The 21,687-nt window shown below is 53.5% G+C and overlaps 1 protein-coding gene across 3 annotated transcripts in view; it reads right to left on the reverse strand.

Moving 5' to 3' along the window:
- The window catches only part of SBF1 (SET binding factor 1), a 99,844-nt gene extending 85,841 nt beyond the window's left edge, over nt 1–14,003 (reverse strand). For all 3 annotated transcript variants that reach the window (XM_067317624.1, XM_067317623.1, XM_067317622.1), the window contains exon 1: nt 13,853–14,003. In XM_067317624.1, the coding sequence (XP_067173725.1) occupies nt 13,853–13,907 (55 nt within the window). In that variant the 5' untranslated portion in view covers nt 13,908–14,003. The remainder of the gene's footprint in view (nt 1–13,852) is intronic.
- Nucleotides 14,004–21,687: the final 7,684 nt, after the last annotated feature.

Genomic DNA, 21,687 nt, shown 5'->3' on the forward strand with positions numbered 1-21,687 from the left:
AGAGCCTGAAGCTAAAGATAGAAGATCATGAAGTAAGTTTATTTACTGAATCAGAAGCAGAAATTCCCCACCAAAAAAAAATATATATATGTGCTATTGGGCCACTAGAAAAAAGGAGTCAGTTTAGGAGACATTGGTCATAGCTTCATGATACAAGGTGTTGATTTGCAGTGTAGTTTTCCCACCTTTTCCTACCTTTGTTCCTTCTGTGACAAGCTGCCCAGAGCTGCATCGGCACAAACAACCATGTCAACACAACCGACAGAGCAGAGCACAAGGACAACGCTTGTGTTTAGTGGCAATACTGGCCATTCTTTACACGGTGAAAACATGGTCGCATTGTTCAGCACAGCCTCTTTACAGAAAATTTTGAGAAAATCATCAGACAGCACTTAATACTTTTCCATTCACAGAGACATGACTTGTCATGCTGAGCTGTGAAGGAAAATACTACTAGAACAGACCAGAAAATCAAAAACATATGCAGTGACCAAGATTAAATAGTGTTTATCCTAGAATTGAAGGAACAAAAACATTAAAGATCACCCCTAATGCCTCAGAATCACTTTTTATTCCCATCTCATTTTTAAATACACTGTCACAAATAAAGGTGCTCCTCTAATTCAAAACCAATATTAATTTATTTTAATGCACGGTTCAGACAATTCAGTATAAGATACTGATAGACAAGCAGTATCTGCAAAATGAGCATGTCATTTCTCTGATATACATCCCAAGAAACTTCCTTTACTTGGCTTTACTTAAGTCAGGCATAAAACATCCACTGATGCAGCGGTACATGATAAGGACTCACACAGCCAGTCTGGAATTTCAACTGAAGCAACACATGGCTATCTTCATTTTTCTGATCTAGTCGATCATACATTTCTGAGCTTTCTTTTTTGTCCACCATCTCAATACCCATGCAAATAACAGCGACTTAAAGGTACAGGCTTCACTCGTATAGCTACACATCTGGAAGTGTGCTGCACACATCAGGATTCAGTCATCTGACCCATTTAAACATCAACATTTCAGGAGAGTCTTCCTGAATCAATTAATTTCCCCAATGATCAGCAACAGGAAGCCGACTCCCACTCCACACACGTGCACGAACTCGAACAGATAATATGCTCAGAGGAAGAGGCTCAGGCAGAGAGAGGACACAGATAAAGAAGCAAGGTTGGAAACATTCCAAAGCCAAGTTCTTGAGATCAATGCTGACAGCAGCACAAACTCTGGGACAGGACTATATCTGTCATTTGGTTGTGTGCTGAACCTGAAGAGAAGCAGGCACAGCAAAGCAACAGAATAATGGCTTGGTCCACAAGAAAGGCAGGTAGTTTTATCTGAGGCTCAGACTGCACTAGAATAATGTTTTGGTGGCTCTCACATGGACGGTGCATGGTCCCAAAAGACAAAGGCCAAGAGCCTCAAATACACCTCATGACCTACAATGAGGCCATGTTACAGCAGGCACAAGCTGCTCTGCAATCATGCTCAGCATTTCCGCTTTGCCTCCAGGCCAACAGCTCCAACAATGTTGACGTTTTTCTTGGTAACAAAACAAATGCAAGGTTGATATAACAGTATTACAGATGTCAGAAACAGAAGAATCCTACTGAAGTAGTCCTTCTCTAGCCAACCTCCTTTGGCAAAGTAAACATGCCTAAGAAAGAAGTCTAAGATGCCAAAGGCATGAACACGCAACAGAGACCTGCCTCTGCATACGTCGCAGGAAGGACTGACAGACACAGAATCTCTGAATTTGAACCCAATGCTTTGTTACACACGCTGGGCTACATCAAATTGTATGGCATTTAGACCATTCAGGTATTGGCAGATGTATGTCTTACTGCTTAGCCAGCTTAAATATATTTTAATCTTCTCCTACACATCCCGCCTTCCCACTGTTCAAGCACGCCGGATTCCTGACTGAACTGAATACCCTTCAAGAAATGAAGGCCCCAAATCAAACGCAATATTCCAGGTACAGCCACTTCATAGGGAGTGCAGCAGTCTTGTCTGCAGGTTCAACACCGCCTGTTTGCACAACCCAACACTGCCCTGGCCTCTTCATCGCACAATAAGGAAACCCGACTCTCGAGTGCGTGCTATGCTCGTTCGTCTGCTTCAGCACTGACACTTCCCAGGCTGCTGTCACCCACTGCATAGCTGGGCTCTGGACTACTGCCTCACCAAATTCGCTGGGTATTCTTACAGGGAACTCAATTTCGTTCTAGAGAGAATCACAGCACGAGCTGAGCAGATCTCCAAATTATTTTTGTACTTTACGATAGTGGTAATTCCTTTCTCTTAATTTAGTATCAACTGCAAACGTTAATGACATACAGTTTATGCTCTCCCAGCTCATTAGAGAAGGCTATAATTAAAATCTATTCCAAAACTTACTACAGTAGTGCCTTACTACACAATCCTCCTCAGCACAGTTTTGCATTACTGGTTGTCTGCAGTCCTTCAACTTTCAACTCGCAAAAGCATAAGCATTCCAACTACCATTATTTTTTCAAGGATAATGGGATAGTAGTATCCCTTGTTAAAGGGACTGCATTTTTCTGGGGGGATACATTCTTCATAGCCCCAAGATTTGCAAACAGCCCACTGTTTTACTACAACATCAATGCTTAGCACACATCTGCTATGGGTTTTGCCTATTATTTAAGGATTTAAATCATCCCTCAAACAGTGAAGGGCATGATCACTCCTTCCCTTTTAGGGGAAAAAACACTGCCTATGCCCACAGAAAATCAGAAGCATACTCCACTGACTCCCAGTTAGCATATCTCATGCAGTTCACTAATCTTAATTTTAACCACATTGTCAACCACACTGTAGTTTCCTCAAGGAACAAGGCCAAGTTTTCCTTATCCAACTTAACATTTCAAATAGATCTAATGAACAGGAACCATCATGTTAAGACTAGATGCCCAAGTTTTATCTCTAACATTGATGAAGTATGTGTACATGAAGTATGTATTTTAACTGAAATTCTCTGCTCACTCAGTTTCTTCTTAGGATGTATCTGTCAGTTAGCAGCTGGTATACGCAGTGAAGCAGCATCTTCTTTCTTAAATTAGCCTAATGTCACTGTAGTTGTTCTTGCAATATAAAATATCTAACACTTCAATAGATGCAGCATTTAAGTTCCTTGTCTCATTGATAACTCATAGAAATCATTCCTGCAGGTAATTATTGTATAAATCAGTATTTCCTTTTGTCACAGGCCCCATTCTTCTTGTTAGGAAGGTAAATTGGAACAGTCTATCTTTGGTACACCATACTTAACCATGCATATTGTCTGACCTCCTCCTTGAAGAGGTCTGCTAAGTTCACGTCTATCTCATCCAGGAGCTTTTCTCTGCCAGTTTCTAAGCACTTGGGGGTTTGGGGTTTTTTTTGTTTTTTTAAAAAGGAACCCCTCCTATACCAACTACTGAAAAAGTCCAAAGTGCCCTCAAAACATACTGCTTTCTCAGTATATTATATTTATCCCACGTATCTCAAGTGACGTGAGAATCCATGAGAACCACTCTTCTACTCATTTCTAAATAAAACTCATGACGCATCCCTTGCTGATACCCCTGCTGCCACCATAACCACGACTCCAGAAGAAACTGAAGCAAACAATTGTCCTCCCTGCTTCACCCTATTCAGCACCAAACAGAGATGTTGTGTTTGAAGACGACTGGAAAGACAGTATGCGCACTCTCTGCTCCCGCCCCGCAGCAGAGACGGCATGCAGCTGCACCGACCCACCCTCCCACCCCTTTACTGCTGCAGCCCAGCAGAAGCAATTGCACCGGCGCACGGAAGGGGCGCGCAGCACGGGCGCCTCCGCAGTGGAGGAGCACGACCCAGAAGCCGCAGGGTAAGGCAGGCGCATTTTTCGGCAGCAGGAGGGGAACGCACACGCTTCGTACGGCTGCGTTTTTCCAGGGTTCCCAGCCCCTGTTGCTTGCCTTGGAGAAGCCTGTTTCCAAGCTCACCTTTGAAACGGTGCAGCTGACAACCCGATAGATGCAGACTGAGATTATCAGCACCAATTATAGCCGTCATGTTCATACATTCAACTGGGACACACAACTGTCCTAAAGTAGTACATATTGCTGATTTTAACATGAGTATATTTATGCTGCAACAATTGCCAGGGTGTTAGAGATACCAGAAAAATGCTCTATTAAAACAGGTACCTGGTCCTAACACAGCACCCTGTAAAATGACTGCAAGTTTTCCAATTACAAGGCACTTCGAAATCGCCCGACCACGAAGTCTTGTATATAACTTACTACAGACTTTTCCAGGTTTCAATTAACAGATACACAACTGAGTTCTGAAAACATTAAGACTCTGACAGCAGATATCTAAAATGAAACCAAACAAGAAATATTAGGTAAAGTCTCTAAAACAACATCAGAAGCCTTCTCCCGCTCTAAAAGAACAATGGATACGAGAAATGCTGTCACATCCTTGGAGCAGAGTTTATTTGAACACTGACAAGAAGATCAGGGCTGTATAAAGGAAGGTTGACTCTACCCCACGGAGATAGTGTGAGCAAGCAGAGCAACTTAGATTCATGCCAGGCTCCGCAAAGGACACTCCCCCCCGGCTGGAAACCTGAGACACAGTGCTACATCATCCTTAAAATCCCTCAAATTAGAAGCTGTCAAAGTCTGGGGCAGGGTGAATGGCACCACCGTAAGGGCAGTGGTCATTTTCTCTCTGTTTGAAAGCCAAAGCGGTTCATCTTTGGAAAGGGTGTGACTCAGCCAGACTGCAAACCACGCTTATCTGGGCAAGCAGCAGATTTTGGAGATCTCTGGTTTGGAGAGGAAGATGACGTACAGAGAAGAGGTAAGCAGCCGGACTAGCATTCTACTCTACTTCCTACAGCTACCCACAATACAAAAATATACCAAATGAGTAAAGAGAGCAGTTTGTTTTTTTCCCCTCCAAAAACTCCCTGCTGCACCGTTTTGATCTAACGGTTTTCAGAAGAAGAAAAATAATGTACAACACTATCCAAATCTCAGTTACGAGGCATCAGCAGCTGCCAAATATGCAGGCTGTTCCCTGCAAACTGACACGTGGCCACTTTTGAGCCACACCATAAACAAAACACTGATTTGAATCAGTGCAAGAAAAAGGGCTTTGCTCCTTGGAGATGAACTGCACTCTCATATCGCTCATCCAGACACCACCTAACCTCCACAGTCTGCCCCATCTTACTAGTACGGATTTTGCATCACAGATCTCTCTGCCTTTCCCCATTTTGTCATGGGGATGAGAGATCCAGCCACAAGGCTGAAATCCAGGGACTCATAATTTCAGGTGCTGCCACTTTACCCCTCTGTGCCTCAGTTTTTCCAGCTGCAAAACTGGAAGGGACTAACCTGCTTTGGATATTGGACAGATGTATTCTTTGAAGTAGGATGATCTCTGCCCCAAGGAGCTTCTAGGCTCTCAAATATCTAGTTTCATAATAACAAGAGTATTTAGTGGTCAAACGTATCCTAGCCACAGAGAAAAAAACAAAGATAAGAATCCTTGCTCCATGCCACATTTACAATGAAACATGAAGAAAGGAAGAAATTCTTAAATCACAACAGTACTACACTATTACTCTTCCGATATAGCACAATCATATGCCATGAGCACTCTGATATGCCACATGCATATCTGGCTATCCAAACAGAAAAGGGGTTTATGGTAAACTAGTTTTTAAACACACAATGTGTTTAAGCTGGAATTCCCATGAAGGCACACAACTGAACAGCTTGGAAAACTCAAGAACTCATTTAAAATGTAGCCCAAGTCTTTTCTGTTTTTTTCTGTTTGTTTGATGATTTTAACTTCTATAAAATTTCAGACACTTTTCAGATCTAACATTGCAGCACTAGAAATTGGAAAACAAAACTTACAGGAAACAAAGTCTTCAGCTTCACTGCTCAAGCTGAGAAAAATACAAACTAAAGTAAGAGAAATGAAAAAAATGAAATTTGCAAAATTCTCATTGGCAGTAAACAAAATATTAGTAACAGTTAAAGAATTTTGTTTATAACATGTTTTAAATTGACACTTCCTCCCAATGTTCATCCACTTTTCTGAAACCGTAACATGCATGGAATACAACCATAGGAATACCAGCTATTCTCTTAGTCACTGTCCTGACAACACAAGCTTCTGGCAATGAAATCTAGCAATCCATGGGAAATTCTTCTCACAAAAGAGGAGAAAGGAGTAGACCAGAGCATTAAAGGTTTCATGCAAAGTTATCCTGCAAAGGTACTACTCCAGTGCCAAAACCACTCTTACCACAATGATGTAAAATACATTTATTTCCCCCATGAAAAAGGGGGATTACCCAAGACAGAGGTTAGAGAGAATTTTCCAGTCTTGTCTTAAACAATATTGTAGGTTTAGAACTTTTGGAGGTCATTCTGTGGAAAGTTTTACACTGACGTGCTTGTTGTGCCATATTTAGACTATTTCAAAGCAACATCCCACTCCAAATGTCTTTTGGGGAAATGCAACCTACCAACCGCACAAAGACAAAGCTAATAGGGGGTTCCAGCTATGCCAGGAATCTGCAAGAGGTTTCGTGTGTGCTTTAACTGACTTAAATTCCAACAGTGACAGGAAACAAACACACAAAAAAGGTATTAGATATAGAGAAGTGGTGGCTTGGAGAGAACAGAGACCTTACAGTTCCTACAGCAGTCAGCTGACCAAGCAGAAGAAGCATCAGAGAGCAACACCTAACACTAGGCAGCAAGTCAGAGGCGCCGCCAACAGCTAACGCTGCAGGCTCACTATGGGGGCTACCAGACCTTGTGAAGCGCAAGATTTCAGAACCCGTATGAAAAACACTCAGCGCATGCATGCACTCGCATGCCAATGACAGCAGTTGAAGATGCACTGCTGCCTCATTCTCAGTTCACACCTATGCACTACCAGTACATTTCCTGCTGATTTAACAAGATGTATGGACTTGAAATAAAAAGAAAGGGCAGCAGAGTCCATACTTCACAAGAGCTGGCTTTGAGAGCCTGCCCTCTCATGAATCTTTTGGTGACCACAGAATTTGTCACTTTTGATCTAAAATGCTTCAAGGACACTAGAAGTGCTGAGACTGCTGAAGACAGGGCACTCCTGGATTAAACTCTCCATCCCATGCATCAGACCTGAAAGAAGATCTAATCCTATGCAGATTAGGGAAGCAAATGATCACGTTCAGGTGTCTGACTCAATGGTTTTGATCTGCAGGACAAAGAGCTGCTCTTCCTGGACAAAAGTTTAATGAAAGAGAGCAAGACAACTATTAACGGAGCATCAGGGATTGTAAGAGTTGCACTTGGGATGCTATTCCATGGAGGTTAACTGCTAACAGGAGCAGGGTGACCCCCTTACGCCAGGCACCTGCACCAATTACTATTATATTCTCTTGTTTCAAGCAGACACATAACCAGAAATGCGATATGCAGCCTTGCTTGCGGCACGTACATGGATTACATCCTCTCTTTCTGAAGTCTCCTCTCCAAAAATCTTTACGGCTACTAAAGCCTGCTATTAGCACCAACTGGAGCTATTTCAATGTACAGGCTTTCATCACGAGATGCGCATTACAGTAACCAAGTCTCTGAGTCAAACCTATGAGTCACCTTGGCCAGGTTCACATACAACAGAATGAAGCATATTTTTATTGCCAGTTACAAATTCCTCCCACCAGCAAGAGCTACATGGAAATCCAGCAGCAGTAAAGAATCCAGCAGACTGACAGGCTGAAAGCCTGCTTAAAACACAGGTAGTCTTACGATGAGACAGTAAAAGAGACAAGCTGTGAGAGCTTCCCTCTCCCCCGTAGGTTTACTTCAGCTTCTCTGGCATTAATGTTAGCCAATGGCTCTTTACTCCTTGCATTGGCTGCACAGCGAAAGCTTGAGAGACAGAGAGGAGTGCTGCGCACATCTCAGAGGAATGCAGAACTGTGTTGCTATCTACTTTAACCTCTTGCATCACCAGAAGCTGCTTTGAAGACTTCACAGAAAGAGGACAGCAACAAACACCGAGGCAGTTTTTCTCTCAACACCCGCCCATAACTCCCACAGAAGCTCAAAAATGAAAATTACGTATCCAGATTTGACCAAGGCCCGATTGCAGGAGCAGCAAGACATTCTGAAAGAACTAAGCTTCAGCATAGTAAGAGTAATCTAAATCCAGTAGGATGTAACAGTCTGGATTACTGCAAGGAAATAAAAAGAGTTTAGTAGCTCAACTGAGGTCTTCAAGTCTCTGCACGGTCTTAGCATCCTCCAGAGCAGCCATCTACCACCCTCATCCCACCCAGAAACACTGTTTCCTTCCCAAACTTTTCATTTCTTTGGTGGCAACAGCAATCTGACCTTTTGGATCAGACTACAGTAGGTGTGGTAGGAGAGTTTCCATCCATCAGAGCCCTAATGCACCCATATAATTAATCTAATCACAAATCTTCCTTACACAGACTGCCTACCATTTTACTCTGTGATGATTTTTGTGAATGAGAATTAAAATATTTTAGGTGCAAAAGTAATCAAGAATACAAGTTCAGAGGTCTTAAGCAACAACCTGCAAAACTGTTACGGAAAAGTATTAGGATAGGTAAGAATAAATACATGCAAATTAACAATTCTGTTTTAGAGCTAGCCCTTTAAATACAGATTTTTTCCTCCAGTGTCAAGCCCCGGAATCTGGATTTTGCTTTCCCACTCCAACAGATAAAGAGGTCACCAAAAGGCAAGGCACAGAATACACTGACGAAAAATACCGCATACAAAGAGTGTTAGGGCAGGAGGTTTAGAAGGGCAGTTGCAAATTTGGACACAGAAGGAAGCAGCAGCGGGATCTTAAAGGTTATTCTGAAATGTGTTTTCTAAATCATGAGCTCCCACAGAGAAGGGGCCATACCTCACCCAGTGCCCCATATAGCGAAATTAAGACCGGCCCTTCACCTATGTTAAGCACGTTTTGAAATTGAGCTATTCTTTCAACAATCTGGACTCTCCAAAAGGCCACTAGGGACACACAGAGAAAAATCTCTCAGTTCCAGGAGGTAAAATGCAGCCAGAAGTCCTGGCTTTGCTATGCAGCCATTTGTCAGCAACAACAGAACTGTAAGAGCCAAGAGATTTAAAAACATCCATTTACAGAGAATAATGTGAACAATCATGACACAGTACGACAAATGTTCACATATGAAAAGACCCGTTTCCTTCTGCTGGGGCATATTAGCTCAGATACATTTATTTGGAGTCTCTGAAGCATACAAACAGTCTCCTCTGATACAAAACTCTAGAGCAGATCAAACATGCAGATGCAGAGACACTGAAAACTGGCTTCACACACAGAGTGGCTGTGGCCTGCAGTCACAACTGACTGGAGCATTTGGAAGTCAGCATCAGGCAGCCACGGCTTCTGGTGAGACAATTCAGTTTATTGTAATGCTTCAGTATTCTGCTTCGCTGAACACAATCCCTGCCTGACAAAGAGGCAGAAATCCAACGGCTCAGCACATCGGCGTGTGGCTTGCAAAATTAGAGACTTCACCGAGCTAGAGGAAAAACAGCTGAATCTTTGCCTGCTGGCCTAGTTCGTAATCACATCGTCCAACTTGAGGATCTCACACTGTACCATGCAGAAGTTAGTTTCACATTCAGACATGTTTCTTGAAACAGTTAACAATCATTTCACTCATACTTCCAGATGAGAAGAATGCCATTAGACTCAGTCTTTTTGGAGGTCATCATGATTTGGATCACAAGATTGTATGTCAAGTGGAAGAGCAGGCCTCTTCAGAAAGATAACGTTCTCCACCAGGAATAGATGCTGACTGTAAACCTAAACAAACATTCTGAACGTGCCAGACTCCACCACTGCAGCATCCCTAGGCCCACGCTGGGTCTGCCAAACCCCATTTCCTGCCTCTTTCTCAAGAATTCTGAGCTGCTTTCTCAAGCTTTCATTTTTGTTCCCATGAAACCGACTGTACTGAGCAACCTTAACACCTCGGGAAATCATATAGAGCCACCTCAAGTTCCACCATCCTAACACACCTTCTGCTTTCACCATCCCCAACCACAAATCTGTCCCTGGCTGACCAATAATCCTATTAGTATATGAGCTTCTCAGCAACCACAGCACTTCACTGCATGCAAACGTGTCTCCTGTGTCTCTGTTAAATATACACGTCTGGAACCCACGCAGAACAGAGCCCCTTCCCTCCCTGCTTGAGAGGTCCCATCCAGCTTTTCATAGCTCAGATCCTCAAAGGCCTTTCTGTGATAGCTTCCTCCTAGCAGCACTATACACTCCATTTTGTTTACAGTTGGCAGGGAGGTGCCTGCATTGGCCATGGAAGCAGCTTGTCACACAGGTTATAGCTCTGTCAAGACTAACCCAACCAGTAAGGCAATTAGTCACTCACAGATGAAGGAAGCATGCCCTTCCTTCAAACATTATCTCAACTCCCTTTAGAGAGGAGGAACGTGAAAACAGAACAGTAAGTGGGAAATAAACGTTGCCAGATTGACCACCAAAATGAAGTAATCAGTCACAAAGAAATCAAGTAATCTTCACATCATTAGCAGACTGATCCTCTCGGGTTCTCATGAGGGCTTAGCAATTTGTTTAAACACAAGCGTTGCTTCTGAACATCTCAAACTAATCTTCACATGGCTTGGGAAAGCACTTGGGCGCTTGCAAACTGGGATGCGAAAGCTTTTTGCTTTAGGTGTCACTGGCTGGAACAGCCATTTGCAAGGTCCTAGGCAAGTATCGTTCTTGTTCTTTGGCTGAGGATGTGCGACTGCCCTGATTCTTGAACACTTCACTCTGTTGAGGTCACCTTTTCCTCAGTGATCTGAACAGCAAGAAAATATAAGTTCTCCAGTGGAAGTTTCTCAAGCTGTCTTGGACACTATCTCCTTTGGCTCTGGCAGCTCTGTCATGCTTAAGGCACATGACTGATGCTTGAGCACAACCAAGACAGTCCGTGACAGGAGGTGCTGAATTCTATCTGACTGAGTGATGCTAAGAAATTACCAGCAGCCATAGGCAAAAAAGTACACCTGACTTGTATAAAACGGAACAGATTACAGCCACATATTATCACAGACAACCATCCTCAATCACAAAGCCTTGGTTGCAAAGTAACCCGTGAGGACTCCAAGACCCGGGTGGCAATGCCAAAATACCGAGCTGAGAACTCCATCATTTGGCCTATGGAAGCGGTGGCAGCAACAAGGTGGGGAAGCAAGTGTCAAACCTGAGACCCCGCAGACCTCAAGCCTCACTCCACCAAGAATTCTGTTCATCTGAACATCAGTTTAGGAAGTTTCCTGCAACTTCCAATCACATCACTGATTAGGAGATAACATGACTATAGTCTAAAAGTACTTTAGAGGGGGCAAAGCTGATAATAACATGCCTGTACCTTCTGGTTTGAGGATCTCTCAAATTCAAGGCCAAAAGCTGAAGCTGAGACTAGACGTAAAACACACTTATTTATTTATTTATTTTTAAAGGAAGACAGTTAACTTCTGCAACAAGTTCCTCAGCTGGGGGTGCTTTTTTATACTACCAAAACCCACTAATGATTTTCAAGTCAAGGCTAGATGTTCTGTCAAGATCTGTACTAGCTCAAATACAAACGAGTTCAGGACAGTTCTGTGGTCTATATTATATGTATCAGATTTTTTTAAAAAAAGTGAATACTTAAGTCAGAAGAATATAATTATTTGTGAGTTCTTTCCTTTCTAATGTCCCACTCAGATTAACCACTCAACCCCACAGCACTGTCCATCTTCCCAGAACCACTCTCAAATGACACCAAAGGGGCATGGCATTTATAAATCCATTTTTCCCTTCTGAAACCCAGCTTTTCAAAACTTAAGGCAAGGAACACATGATTAAAACACCCACCTGTTCTATAAGCCCTGCCATATCTGATCAGTTAGTAACTTCCAGAAACCACCATCAGTTTTATGCTGCATATATGAATAGCAACTATAATTCCATGAGGGAGGCTGAGCTGTGCAAAAGATGCACAGCAAAATGCTTAGAGGCCCAAGAGACAACACTCAGAAATGAGTCCAAGGTGGTCCAGCTGCAAACCGTCTTCCCAGTTTCCTATTGATTTCTAAAGAGACCACAGCATCTGTTCTCAGATAACGCAGGCCTGGGCTGATGGGCATCTGACAGATCTCAAAGGCATACACCTCCAACCTGGAGATGGCATGAGGACACCCTGGGTAAAAGAGTTCCTTCTCCTACACCAGGACAAAACAACTGTCTGATACTACAGCATGCCGTAATACCGGGGGAATACATCCGACATAATAATAATAAACCCCATGCCATGTGATTAGACACAACTCACAAAGACACATTGAAATTCTTAATCGGGCTTTTTGTTCTCCAGACCCAACTCTGGAGTTGCTCTCCTGAAACTGCACTTTTAGTTCAGCTCTATCGCACAACATAGTATCACTCTATACCACCCAGATGCTTCCATTTTTCACATAAGAAGTGATCGGTTTTCTCTGGAACAAAAGAAATACAAGATCAATGATCAGGGTTGAAATCCTGAAGTATGTCAGCGCTGAACTTTACAAATCCTTGTATCCACAGAACTACGCAGCCGCTCAGAGTTTCAGCTAAACGCTCGGCCTCAACAACTTCCTGTAATAATCAAAACCGCAGTTTAGCCAGGCACTGTGTAAAAAAGGATTCCCTTTTATCAGTTCTGAATGTGCACTTTTAACAACTTCAGTCAACAGTCTCCTGCTCTGTGAATATGTAGTATTTAGAATAGATGTTCTCAATGTGGATTCTGTAAAATATTCCTTATTTTATAAAGACTTAACCTCAATTGTAAGGTTGATAATGTTCATTTCCACCAGGAACAGCTAAATACAAGAGGTTAGAAGAAAGCATCACAGGAAGAGAGTGAAGAAAACCCAAACTAAAGACAAGAACACACACAGGCTGAGGACAAAGGGACAAAATTCTTTAAAATAGACCTGTTGAAAGAGAGCCTCTAAGGTACATTTATTAGACAAAAGCCAACTTGGCACAGACTGAGGAAAGCAGCGTTCCAGTCCTAGAAGGTTTTCCGTCTGCTGAGACGCGCTCACGCGGGAAGCAGACTTAGCAAAACCGCTCTCCTAGTTAACCGGACCCGTCTCGACACCGCATCTTAGTAACCAGAAAACAGAAATCAGCCGCTCTTCCCCAAAACACAGCATCAGCAGTCGCCGCTTCCCGAGAAGTGACAGCTAGGGCGATGCGGGGCGGCGGGCGACAGAATTCCGGCGGTTGCGTTTTAAGGGAAAGAGGACAGGAGCGTGTCTCGCTGTCAGCGAGCAGCAGACGTCGCTACGAGGGAAGGGGGTTACACGCAGACAGACGCGCACCCGGCACCGGGGCTTCGCCGTTAGCGGGAAGCAGGCAGCGCGGGGAAGCGGGAGCCGGGGGGGAAGGGGGGGGCCACGCGCGGCGCCGTCCCCCGAGGAAGGGGCAGGTCCCGACGCTTCACGGTTACGTCCCCACGGAGGACAGGGGCTCCGGGAACCCCACGCGCGACTCCGGGGGGGGGTGGTGGGTGGGGGAGGGGGAGCATGAGGCGGCGCGCGGCCCCTCCCCCCGCGCCAACGGCCGCCGCGCGCGTCAGCGGCGCCAACGGCCGCGCGTGGCCTCCCCCACCCCCTCACCGCCGCCGCGGGTGACAGCGGGTCGCGCGCCCCCCCCCCTCACCCCCCGCCGGCGGCGGCAGCGGCTCCGCCCCGCGCTCCCTCACCGCGCTTGTCCATCTCGTAGCCCACGAGGACGAAGTAGTCGGCGAGGCGGGCCATGGCGAGGCCGGGCGCGCCGCCAGTCCCGCCGCGCTCATAGCCCCGCGGCGCCCGCGGCGCTCCCCGCCCGGCGGCGCTCCACGACGCCCGCCGCCATCTTGGCCCCCTCGCACAGCCCGGCCCGGCCGCGCCCGCACTGCGCCTGCGCCGCCGCCGCCGCGGGGGGCGGGACGCCGGCGCCCCATTGGTCGCGCCGCGAGGGGGCGGGGAGAGGGGCGGGGCTGACCAGCGCGGGGCGGGGCGAGGGGGCGTGGTCAGCCCCCCCCCCTCCCCGCAGCAGCGTGGGGGCGGCACGGTCCTGCGCGGGATGCACGGTCCTTCCCCCCCCGCACAGCGCGAGGTGCTGCCGGGGGGCACGGGCCCCCCTTGGTGTGCATGCCCCCTCCCCAGTACTGCCGGCCTCTCCCCCCCCCGCGCTGCGCACGGTGCCCCCGTTACAGGGCCCCGGTGTGCACAGCGCCCCCCGGTGTGCATGAACCCGCCCCCCCCCCGAACCGGTGTGCATGGCCCCCTCCGCCGGCCACGGCCCCCACGGGTGTGCAGAGCCGACACGGTGCACGGCCCCCTGCTCTGCACGGCACCCCCGGGGGTGCAGAGCCCCCCCGTGGTTGCAGAGCCCCCCTGCTCTGCGTGGCCCCCCCGGGTGTGCAGAGCCCCCACGGTGCACGGCCCCCTGCTCTGTGTGACCCCCCCCAACTGTGCAGAGCCCCCCCGTGGTTGCAGAGCCCCCCTGCTATGCATGGCCCCCCCGGGTGTGCATGGCCCCCTGCTCTGCGTGGCCCCCCCGGGTGTGCAGAGCCCCCACGGTGCACGGCCCCCTGCTCTGTGTGACCCCCCCCAACTGTGCAGAGCCCCCCCGTGGTTGCAGAGCCCCCCCTGCTCTGCGTGGCCCCCCCGGGTGTGCAGAGTCCCCACGGTGCATGGCTCCGCCGTGGCCCCCTCACCTAGAGGAGCCGCGGCAGCAGCGCACGGGAAAAGAGCCCCAGATCCACTCTGCACCCTTGCAGGGCCGGCGCAGGGAGGGGTGCAGAGCCCGGGCGCCGCCGGCACCGCTGCTCCGATTCGGAGGCTTTTTCCCACGGGGACACGCTGCCGTCCTGGCCTCCCACATCCCACTGCTGGGCGCCATCTGGGAAGACGCAGGGTCCTGCCCCTGTGCCAGCACCGGGGAGCTGGGAACGTCCGTCCCAGCTGCCACGCGTCGGGCCCTGACCCAAACCCCTGCCCCACGGCTGCGGCGGGAGCAGGCAAGGAGCTCCGGGGCCGGAGAAGGACAGGAGGGGATGAAACGCGAGGCGGCTGAGGCCGGAGGTGCGAGTGCACTGGGCTGCACAGTCCTGGTGATGCGGGTGGGTGCGGGAGCGCGGGAGGAGCCGCGGTGGGTCCGGACACCCCCAAGGCAGGATGCACGGCTGCACTGCACGGTCCTGGTGATGCGGCTGGGTGCGGGAGCGCAGGAGGAGCCGCAGTGGGTCCGGACACCCCCAAGGCAGGATGCACGGCTGCACTGCACGGTCCTGGTGATGCGGGTGGGTGCGGGAGCGCAGGAGGAGCCGCAGTGGGTCCGGACACCCCCAAGGCAGGATGCACGGCTGCACTGCACGGTCCTGGTGATGCGGGTGGGTGCGGGAGCGCGGGAGGAGCCGCGGTGGGTCCGGACACCCCCAAGGCAAGATGCACGGCTGCACTGCACGGTCCTGGTGATGCAGGTGGGTGCGGGAGCGCAGGAGGAGCCGCAGTGGGTCCGGACACCCCCAAGGCAGGATGCACGGCTGCACTGCACGGTCCTGGTGATGCGGGTGGGTGCGGGAGCGCGGGAGGAGCCGCGGTGGGTCCGGACACCCCCAAGGCAGGATGCACGGCTGCACTGCACGGTCCTGGTGATGCGGGTGGGTGCGGGAGCGCGGGAGGAGCCGCAGTGGGTCCGGACACCCCCAAGGCAGGATGCACGGCTGCACTGCACGGTCCTGGTGATGCGGGTGGGTGTGGGAGCGCGGGAGGAGCCGCAGTGGGTCCGGACACCCCCAAGGCAGGATGCACGGCTGCACTGCACGGTCCTGGTGATGCAGGTGGGTGCGGGAGCGCAGGAGGAGCCGCGGTGGGTCCGGACACCCCCAAGGCAGGATGCACGGCTGCACTGCACGGTCCTGGTGATGCGGGTGGGTGCGGGAGCGCAGGAGGAGCTGCGGTGGGTCAGGACACCCCCAAGGCAGGATGCACGGCTGCACTGCACAGTCCTGGTGATGCAGGTGGGTGCGGGAGCACAGGAGGAGCCGCGGTGGGTCAGGACACCCCCAAGGCAGGATGCATGGCTGCGCTGATTCCCAGCACACGGCTGCCCGGCTGCCCCGCGGGTTCCTGCTCTCTGTCCCGGCGGCACGGGGCAGCCGCCGGGCTGCAGCCGCCGCCAGGGCGCGGGGCCGGGGCGCTCGCCAGCCGCCGTCGCGCAGCTCTTCCAGCTGCCGTGATCCTGCCGGCGCCGCTCGGCTGCCGCCCTGCAGGAGCTGGGCTTTCCTGCGTGGGCCGGCGCGTTTGCAGCCTCTGACGCCCGCTGGCAGCACGCGCGGCTGCAGGGCACCACCGGCGCGGGGGACGCGGCTGGACACCCCCTGCTGCCGCCCCATTGCCGCGTGCCTGCCGTGCCGGTGGTGCCCAGCGCCCGGCCTCTTTGGAGGGTCCACGCCGGCATCCAGCCCTGGTGTCACTGCGACTCGGGCAGGGACGACAGCTTGGAGGGCTGCGGTGGGAGGGAACGGCGGAATGGCGGCGTGTGCTGAGAGCGAGGGCAGAGGATGGCAATGGGGAAACCGGGCTGAGCCGCTCCACAAAACCCCAGGGGGGGACATGTGTGGGGTGCGGGCGCTCCCCGGGGCCAGGAGAAACAAGCCCAGGGCCACCGGCAGGGATGGCAGCAGCGGGGATGGCGCCTGGAGCGACGACACTGGGAGGGACCAGCACCGGCAGGGACGGCACCAGGAGGGATCAGTACCAGCAGGGATGGCACCAAGCAGGATTGGCACTGAGAGGGATTGGCCCCAGCGGAGATGGCACCAAGAGGGATGGCTCCCACAGGGCTGGCACCAGCAAGGATGGCCCTAATGGATGGCACAGGCAGGGATCGGCCCTGGCAGGAATCAGTCCTGGCAGGGACGGCACCGGCAGGGATGGCCCTAATGGATGGCACAGGCAGGGATCGGCCCTGGCAGGAATCAGTCTTGGTGGGGATGGCACCGGCAGGGGTGGCACCAAGAGGGATTGGTACTGCCAGGGATGGCAGTGGCAGGGATGGCACGAAGAGGGATGGCTCCAACAGGAATTGGTCCCATCAGAGATGGCATGAGCAGGGTTGGCCACCGGCAGGAATCGGTATGGGCAGGGATGGCACTAGCAGGGATGGGAGCAGCAGGATGGGACCAGCGTGGACAGCACCAAGATAGATGGCACCAGCAGGGATGGGACCAGCGGGGATCAGCACGGGGCACCCACTTGCCAAGCCCCCGGCCATGCCATGCCCAAGCCCTGTGGCTCCCACAGCCCAGCAGCCTCTCACCCCCCTTTTCCCCCCTGGCCACCCCAGAAGCAGCTTGGCCGCTTGGTCCTGCATCCCTCACCTGCCGGAGGATGCTCTCACATCGGCCGGAGGATGCTCTCGTGGTGGCCGGAGGATGCTCTTGCATTTGCCGGAGGATGCTCTGGTGCCAGCTGCCCTCTCCCAGCGCCTCCGTGCTGGCTCCCTTCAGCTGGAGCACCGAGATGGTTTTCTTGGACAGCAACAGCTGAGGTAGAGCTCAGCGTTGTGTTGTGTATAAACACAGCATCGTTGTGTGAAAACAGCATTTTCCCCTTAAAAATAACTTGCCGGTTATTAACAGTGATTCAGCGCGAGCTTGATTGCTCGCGCCCTCGTTACGGCTCGTTACGGTCCTTCCACGACTCTGCACGTCCCCTTCTCCTCCGCGAGCTTTGTGGCCCCTCTCCGGACCTCGCGCTGAACCACACGGCTCTGCGCGCCCGCCCGGCCCCGGCGCGGCTCCTTATCCCACCCCCTGCCGCCGCCTTTTAGCCGGGGATTAAAGCACAAGCCGCCGTCCTGGCCCTTGACAGTCCCGGTTTAAAACCTTAGGGAGGAGTCCAGTGACCAAGCTTGGGGGCATCGTTGTGCCCGGGATCTCGGCGTCCCTGCTGGCCGTGCCGACATCCGGAGCGACGGCAGCTGCGGCGATGCCCGGAGGGATTCTCCAGGCTCCCGCGGCTCCGGGGATGAGCCGCCGCCGTCCGGCACGGCTGGGAAGAGCACAGGCCCCCGCGGCCTCGGGGGACGCGCTGCCACGCTCCGGACGTGGGCTGGGCAGGTTGTCACCGTTTCCTTCCCTGCTCGGAGCAATTTGCTTGACAGTTTCCCATGTGGTTGATTTTTCCAGGAGAATTCCCCCAAATTTCCAGCTAATTGGGGAATTTCCAGGTCAGGAGGAAAGCAGTTCCCGGCAGATGCCTCCCCAAGCCCTTGCTTCCCAGCCCGGCTCTGGCACAGCTCCCCGTGCCCCTGCCGCATGGGGCGCAGCAGTGATGTGGGGCACAGCTGGGATGTGGGGCAGAGCCGGGCCGTGGGGCACAGCTGGGACATGGCGAGGTGCAGCTGGGTGTGCAGGGCACGGCACTCCTCACCCCCACACCACAGTGTGGGGCAGAGTCAGGACATGGGGCACAGCTGGGATGTGGGGGGACACAGCTCATGCTCGGGTCTGCTTGCCGCTCGCGCTCGGGTCTGCTCACAGCTCGTGCTCGGGTCTGCTTGCCACTTGCACCCGGGTCTGCTTGCAGCTCGCATTCATGTCTGCTTGCTGCTCACATCCAGGTCTGCTTGCCGCTCATGTCCTGGTCTGCTCACAGCTCGTGCTCGGGTCTGCTTGCAGCTCGTCCCCTTGCCTGCTTGCAGCTTGTGCTCGCGTCTGCTTGCCACTTGCACCTGGGTCTGCTTGCTGCTCGCATCCAGACCTGCTTGCAGCTCGCGCCCAGGTCTGCTTGCAGCTCGTCCCCTTGCCTGCTTGCAGCTCGTGCCCGGGTCTGCTCACAGCTCGCGCTCAGGTCTGCTCGCAGCTCGGGACGTGAACAGGGTGGAACAGCAGCGTGCGCCCTGTTGGGATGTGAACGGGGAGGAACGGCGGCCTGCGTCCCATCGGGCTATGCAGGGTGCTCGGGCCAGCGTGCCACGCATTCCCGTTTCCCAATGTTGTTTTCTGTCTCTGGGATCATCCTGCAGCTCACAAGCGCAGGATTTGGCAGAGCACAATATTCCACCTGGGGGAGACGATGCGCAGGGACGGGGACCCAGGGCTGGGTGGCAGCGAAGGCTGCGGGAACGAAAGCAACCCCCTCCCTGCTCCGGGGGGTCGGGGCTCCGCGCCGCCCCGCACCCAGCCCTGCCTCCCGCGCTGCTCCCGCGCCGGCCCCGGCGTCCCCGCCGACGCACGACCAGGTGCTGCTGCAGATCCTGCTGCACGGGGAAACGCCGAGCGAGCGTTTGAAGCCTTTGTGTCCTGATAATGCAGAAGAATCCGAGCGATTCGGAGCATGTGGAGGCCCCCGGCCCCTCGGCGTGCCGAGGCCTCGGCGGGGGGAGGCGCGGGCCGGCGGCGCTGCGGGTCTCGGGTGGGAAGGGGCGATTTGTCCTGCTTCCTTAGGCGCGGGGCGGGGGGTTCCCGCTGCCCCGTGCCGCACCGTGTTCGCCCTCCGCTGCCACCTGCCCTGTGGCCAGAGCCACTGCGGCTTTGAGCCGGCCTGATGCCCAAATCCGGCCTCCCCCCCAGCACCAGCCCGCGGGGGCTCCGGTTCAGAGCCCCACTGACCTGGGAGTGAGTCACGGCAGCCCCGGCTGAAACAACGAGGTCCGACCCGCTTCCCACCCTGCCCAAGCAGCAGCCCCAGCCGCCCCTGGGATGCCGGGAGCAGCCTGCCAGGCACCCAGAGTGGCGGGTGGCCCGACCGGGAGTGTGCACTGCCAGCAGCATGCATCACCGGGAATGTGCCCTGCCGGGAGCATGTACCACCAGGAGCAGGCACTGCCAGGACTGTGCACCGCCAGGAGTGTGTACCGCCGGGAGCGTGCACTGTCAGAAGCATGCACTGCTGGGAGCACCCACTGCCGGGAGCATGCACTGCTGGGAGCGCGCTCCGCTGGGAGTGTGGACCACCAGGACTGTGCACCACTGGGAGCGCGCACCGCTGGAAGCACGCACTGCTGGGAGCATGCACTGCCAGGAGTGCACACCGCCAGGAGCGTGCACTGCCGGGAGTGTGCACTGCTGGGAGTGTGCACTGCCAGGAGTGCGCACTTCTGGGAGTGCTCGCCACTGGGAGCATGCACCGCCTGGAGCACCCACTGCCAGGAGTGTGCACCGCTGGGAGTGTGCACTGCCAGGAGCACCCACCACTAGGAGTGTGCACTGCTGGGAACGTGCACCACCAGGAGCATGCACCACTGGGAATGTGCACCACTGGGAGCACGCACTGCCAGGAGTGTGCACCTCCAGGAGCGTGCACTGCTGGGAGTGTGCACCGCTGGGAGTGTGCACTGCTGGGAGCACCCACCACTAGGAGCATGCACTGCCGGGAGTGTGCACCGCTAGGAGCGTGTACCACTGGGAATGTGCACTGCTGGGAGCACCCACCACCAGGAGCGTGCACTGCCAGGAGCGTGCACCGCTGAGAGTGCGCACTGCCGGGAGCATGCACCGCTGGGAGCGCGCACTGCCAGGAGTGTGCACTGCTGGGAGCATCCGCCGCCAGGAGCGCCCGCAGCCACCGTTTGGTGGGATTCCTGCCCGAGCGCGGCCAGCTCAGCACGCAGCCAGGGAGGATACGCGCGCCGGGGAATGCTAGGACTGGTCTGACCTCTGCGGATTGCATTCTTTAATTGTTTTTAAAAGAACCCATGTGACATTTAAAAACATTAACCTAAACGAGCCTGGGAGAAGGTACATGCACACGCCTGTCCCGGAGAGCGGCTCCAGCTCTGTTCATGGGGCAAAGGCACAGGCCCCAGCCGGCTGCAGGCTGCAGCCTCCGGAAGGGGGATGCGCGGGGGACCGGCTCCGCGTGCGGGATGGCCGGCAGCGGGACCAGCGCGCTGAGCAGGACCCCTGCGGCCGGGGCCCCTTCCAAGCCATCCACCAGGGAGCTGTGCCGGGGAACGTGCCCGGTGGCCGAGCCGTGGGCTGCAGCAGGGGCTCTGGTGGTGTGGGGCGAGTGCTGGGCGCGGGTTGGTGGCCGAATTGGGGGCCGCTGGCAGCCCCGGGCAGGGAGCTGGGGGCAGCCCAGGGCCTGCAGCCGGGAAGAGGGAGGGCGGCCGGCCGGAGCGCCCCACGGCCGAGGGCTGCCCAGGTTTTCTCCTCAAAAAGCAGGAGGGGGGAGCGGGCTCTCGGGGTGCAGGAGGCGAGGACGGGTGGCTGCGGGGGCAGCCGGGCAGCCCCCCCGGGGCCAGGCCCCCGGCTCGCCTCGGCGCTGGCAGGCACGGAGCTGCTCTTGGCATGGCTCGGCACGGCCTGACGTGGCTCCCCGGGGCTTGGCAAAGCCGCGCGCAGCCTGGCGTGGCTCCGTCCGGCCTCGGCTGCCTGCTGGCAGGGCCCCACCGGCCGGAGGCTCCGCACGCAGGTGCCAGGTAGGGGGGAGGGTGGGGAAGGGGAGCCCGGGATCCCCCATCCCAGGCCCATCCCAGGCCCCCCCCGGGGGGCTCTGTCTCAGCCCCATCCCGGCCCCAGGGATGGGTTTCCCGCAGCCCCAT

This window comes from Apteryx mantelli, chromosome 1, assembly GCF_036417845.1.
Source record: "Apteryx mantelli isolate bAptMan1 chromosome 1, bAptMan1.hap1, whole genome shotgun sequence".
Classification (NCBI taxonomy): Eukaryota; Metazoa; Chordata; class Aves; order Apterygiformes; family Apterygidae; genus Apteryx; species Apteryx mantelli.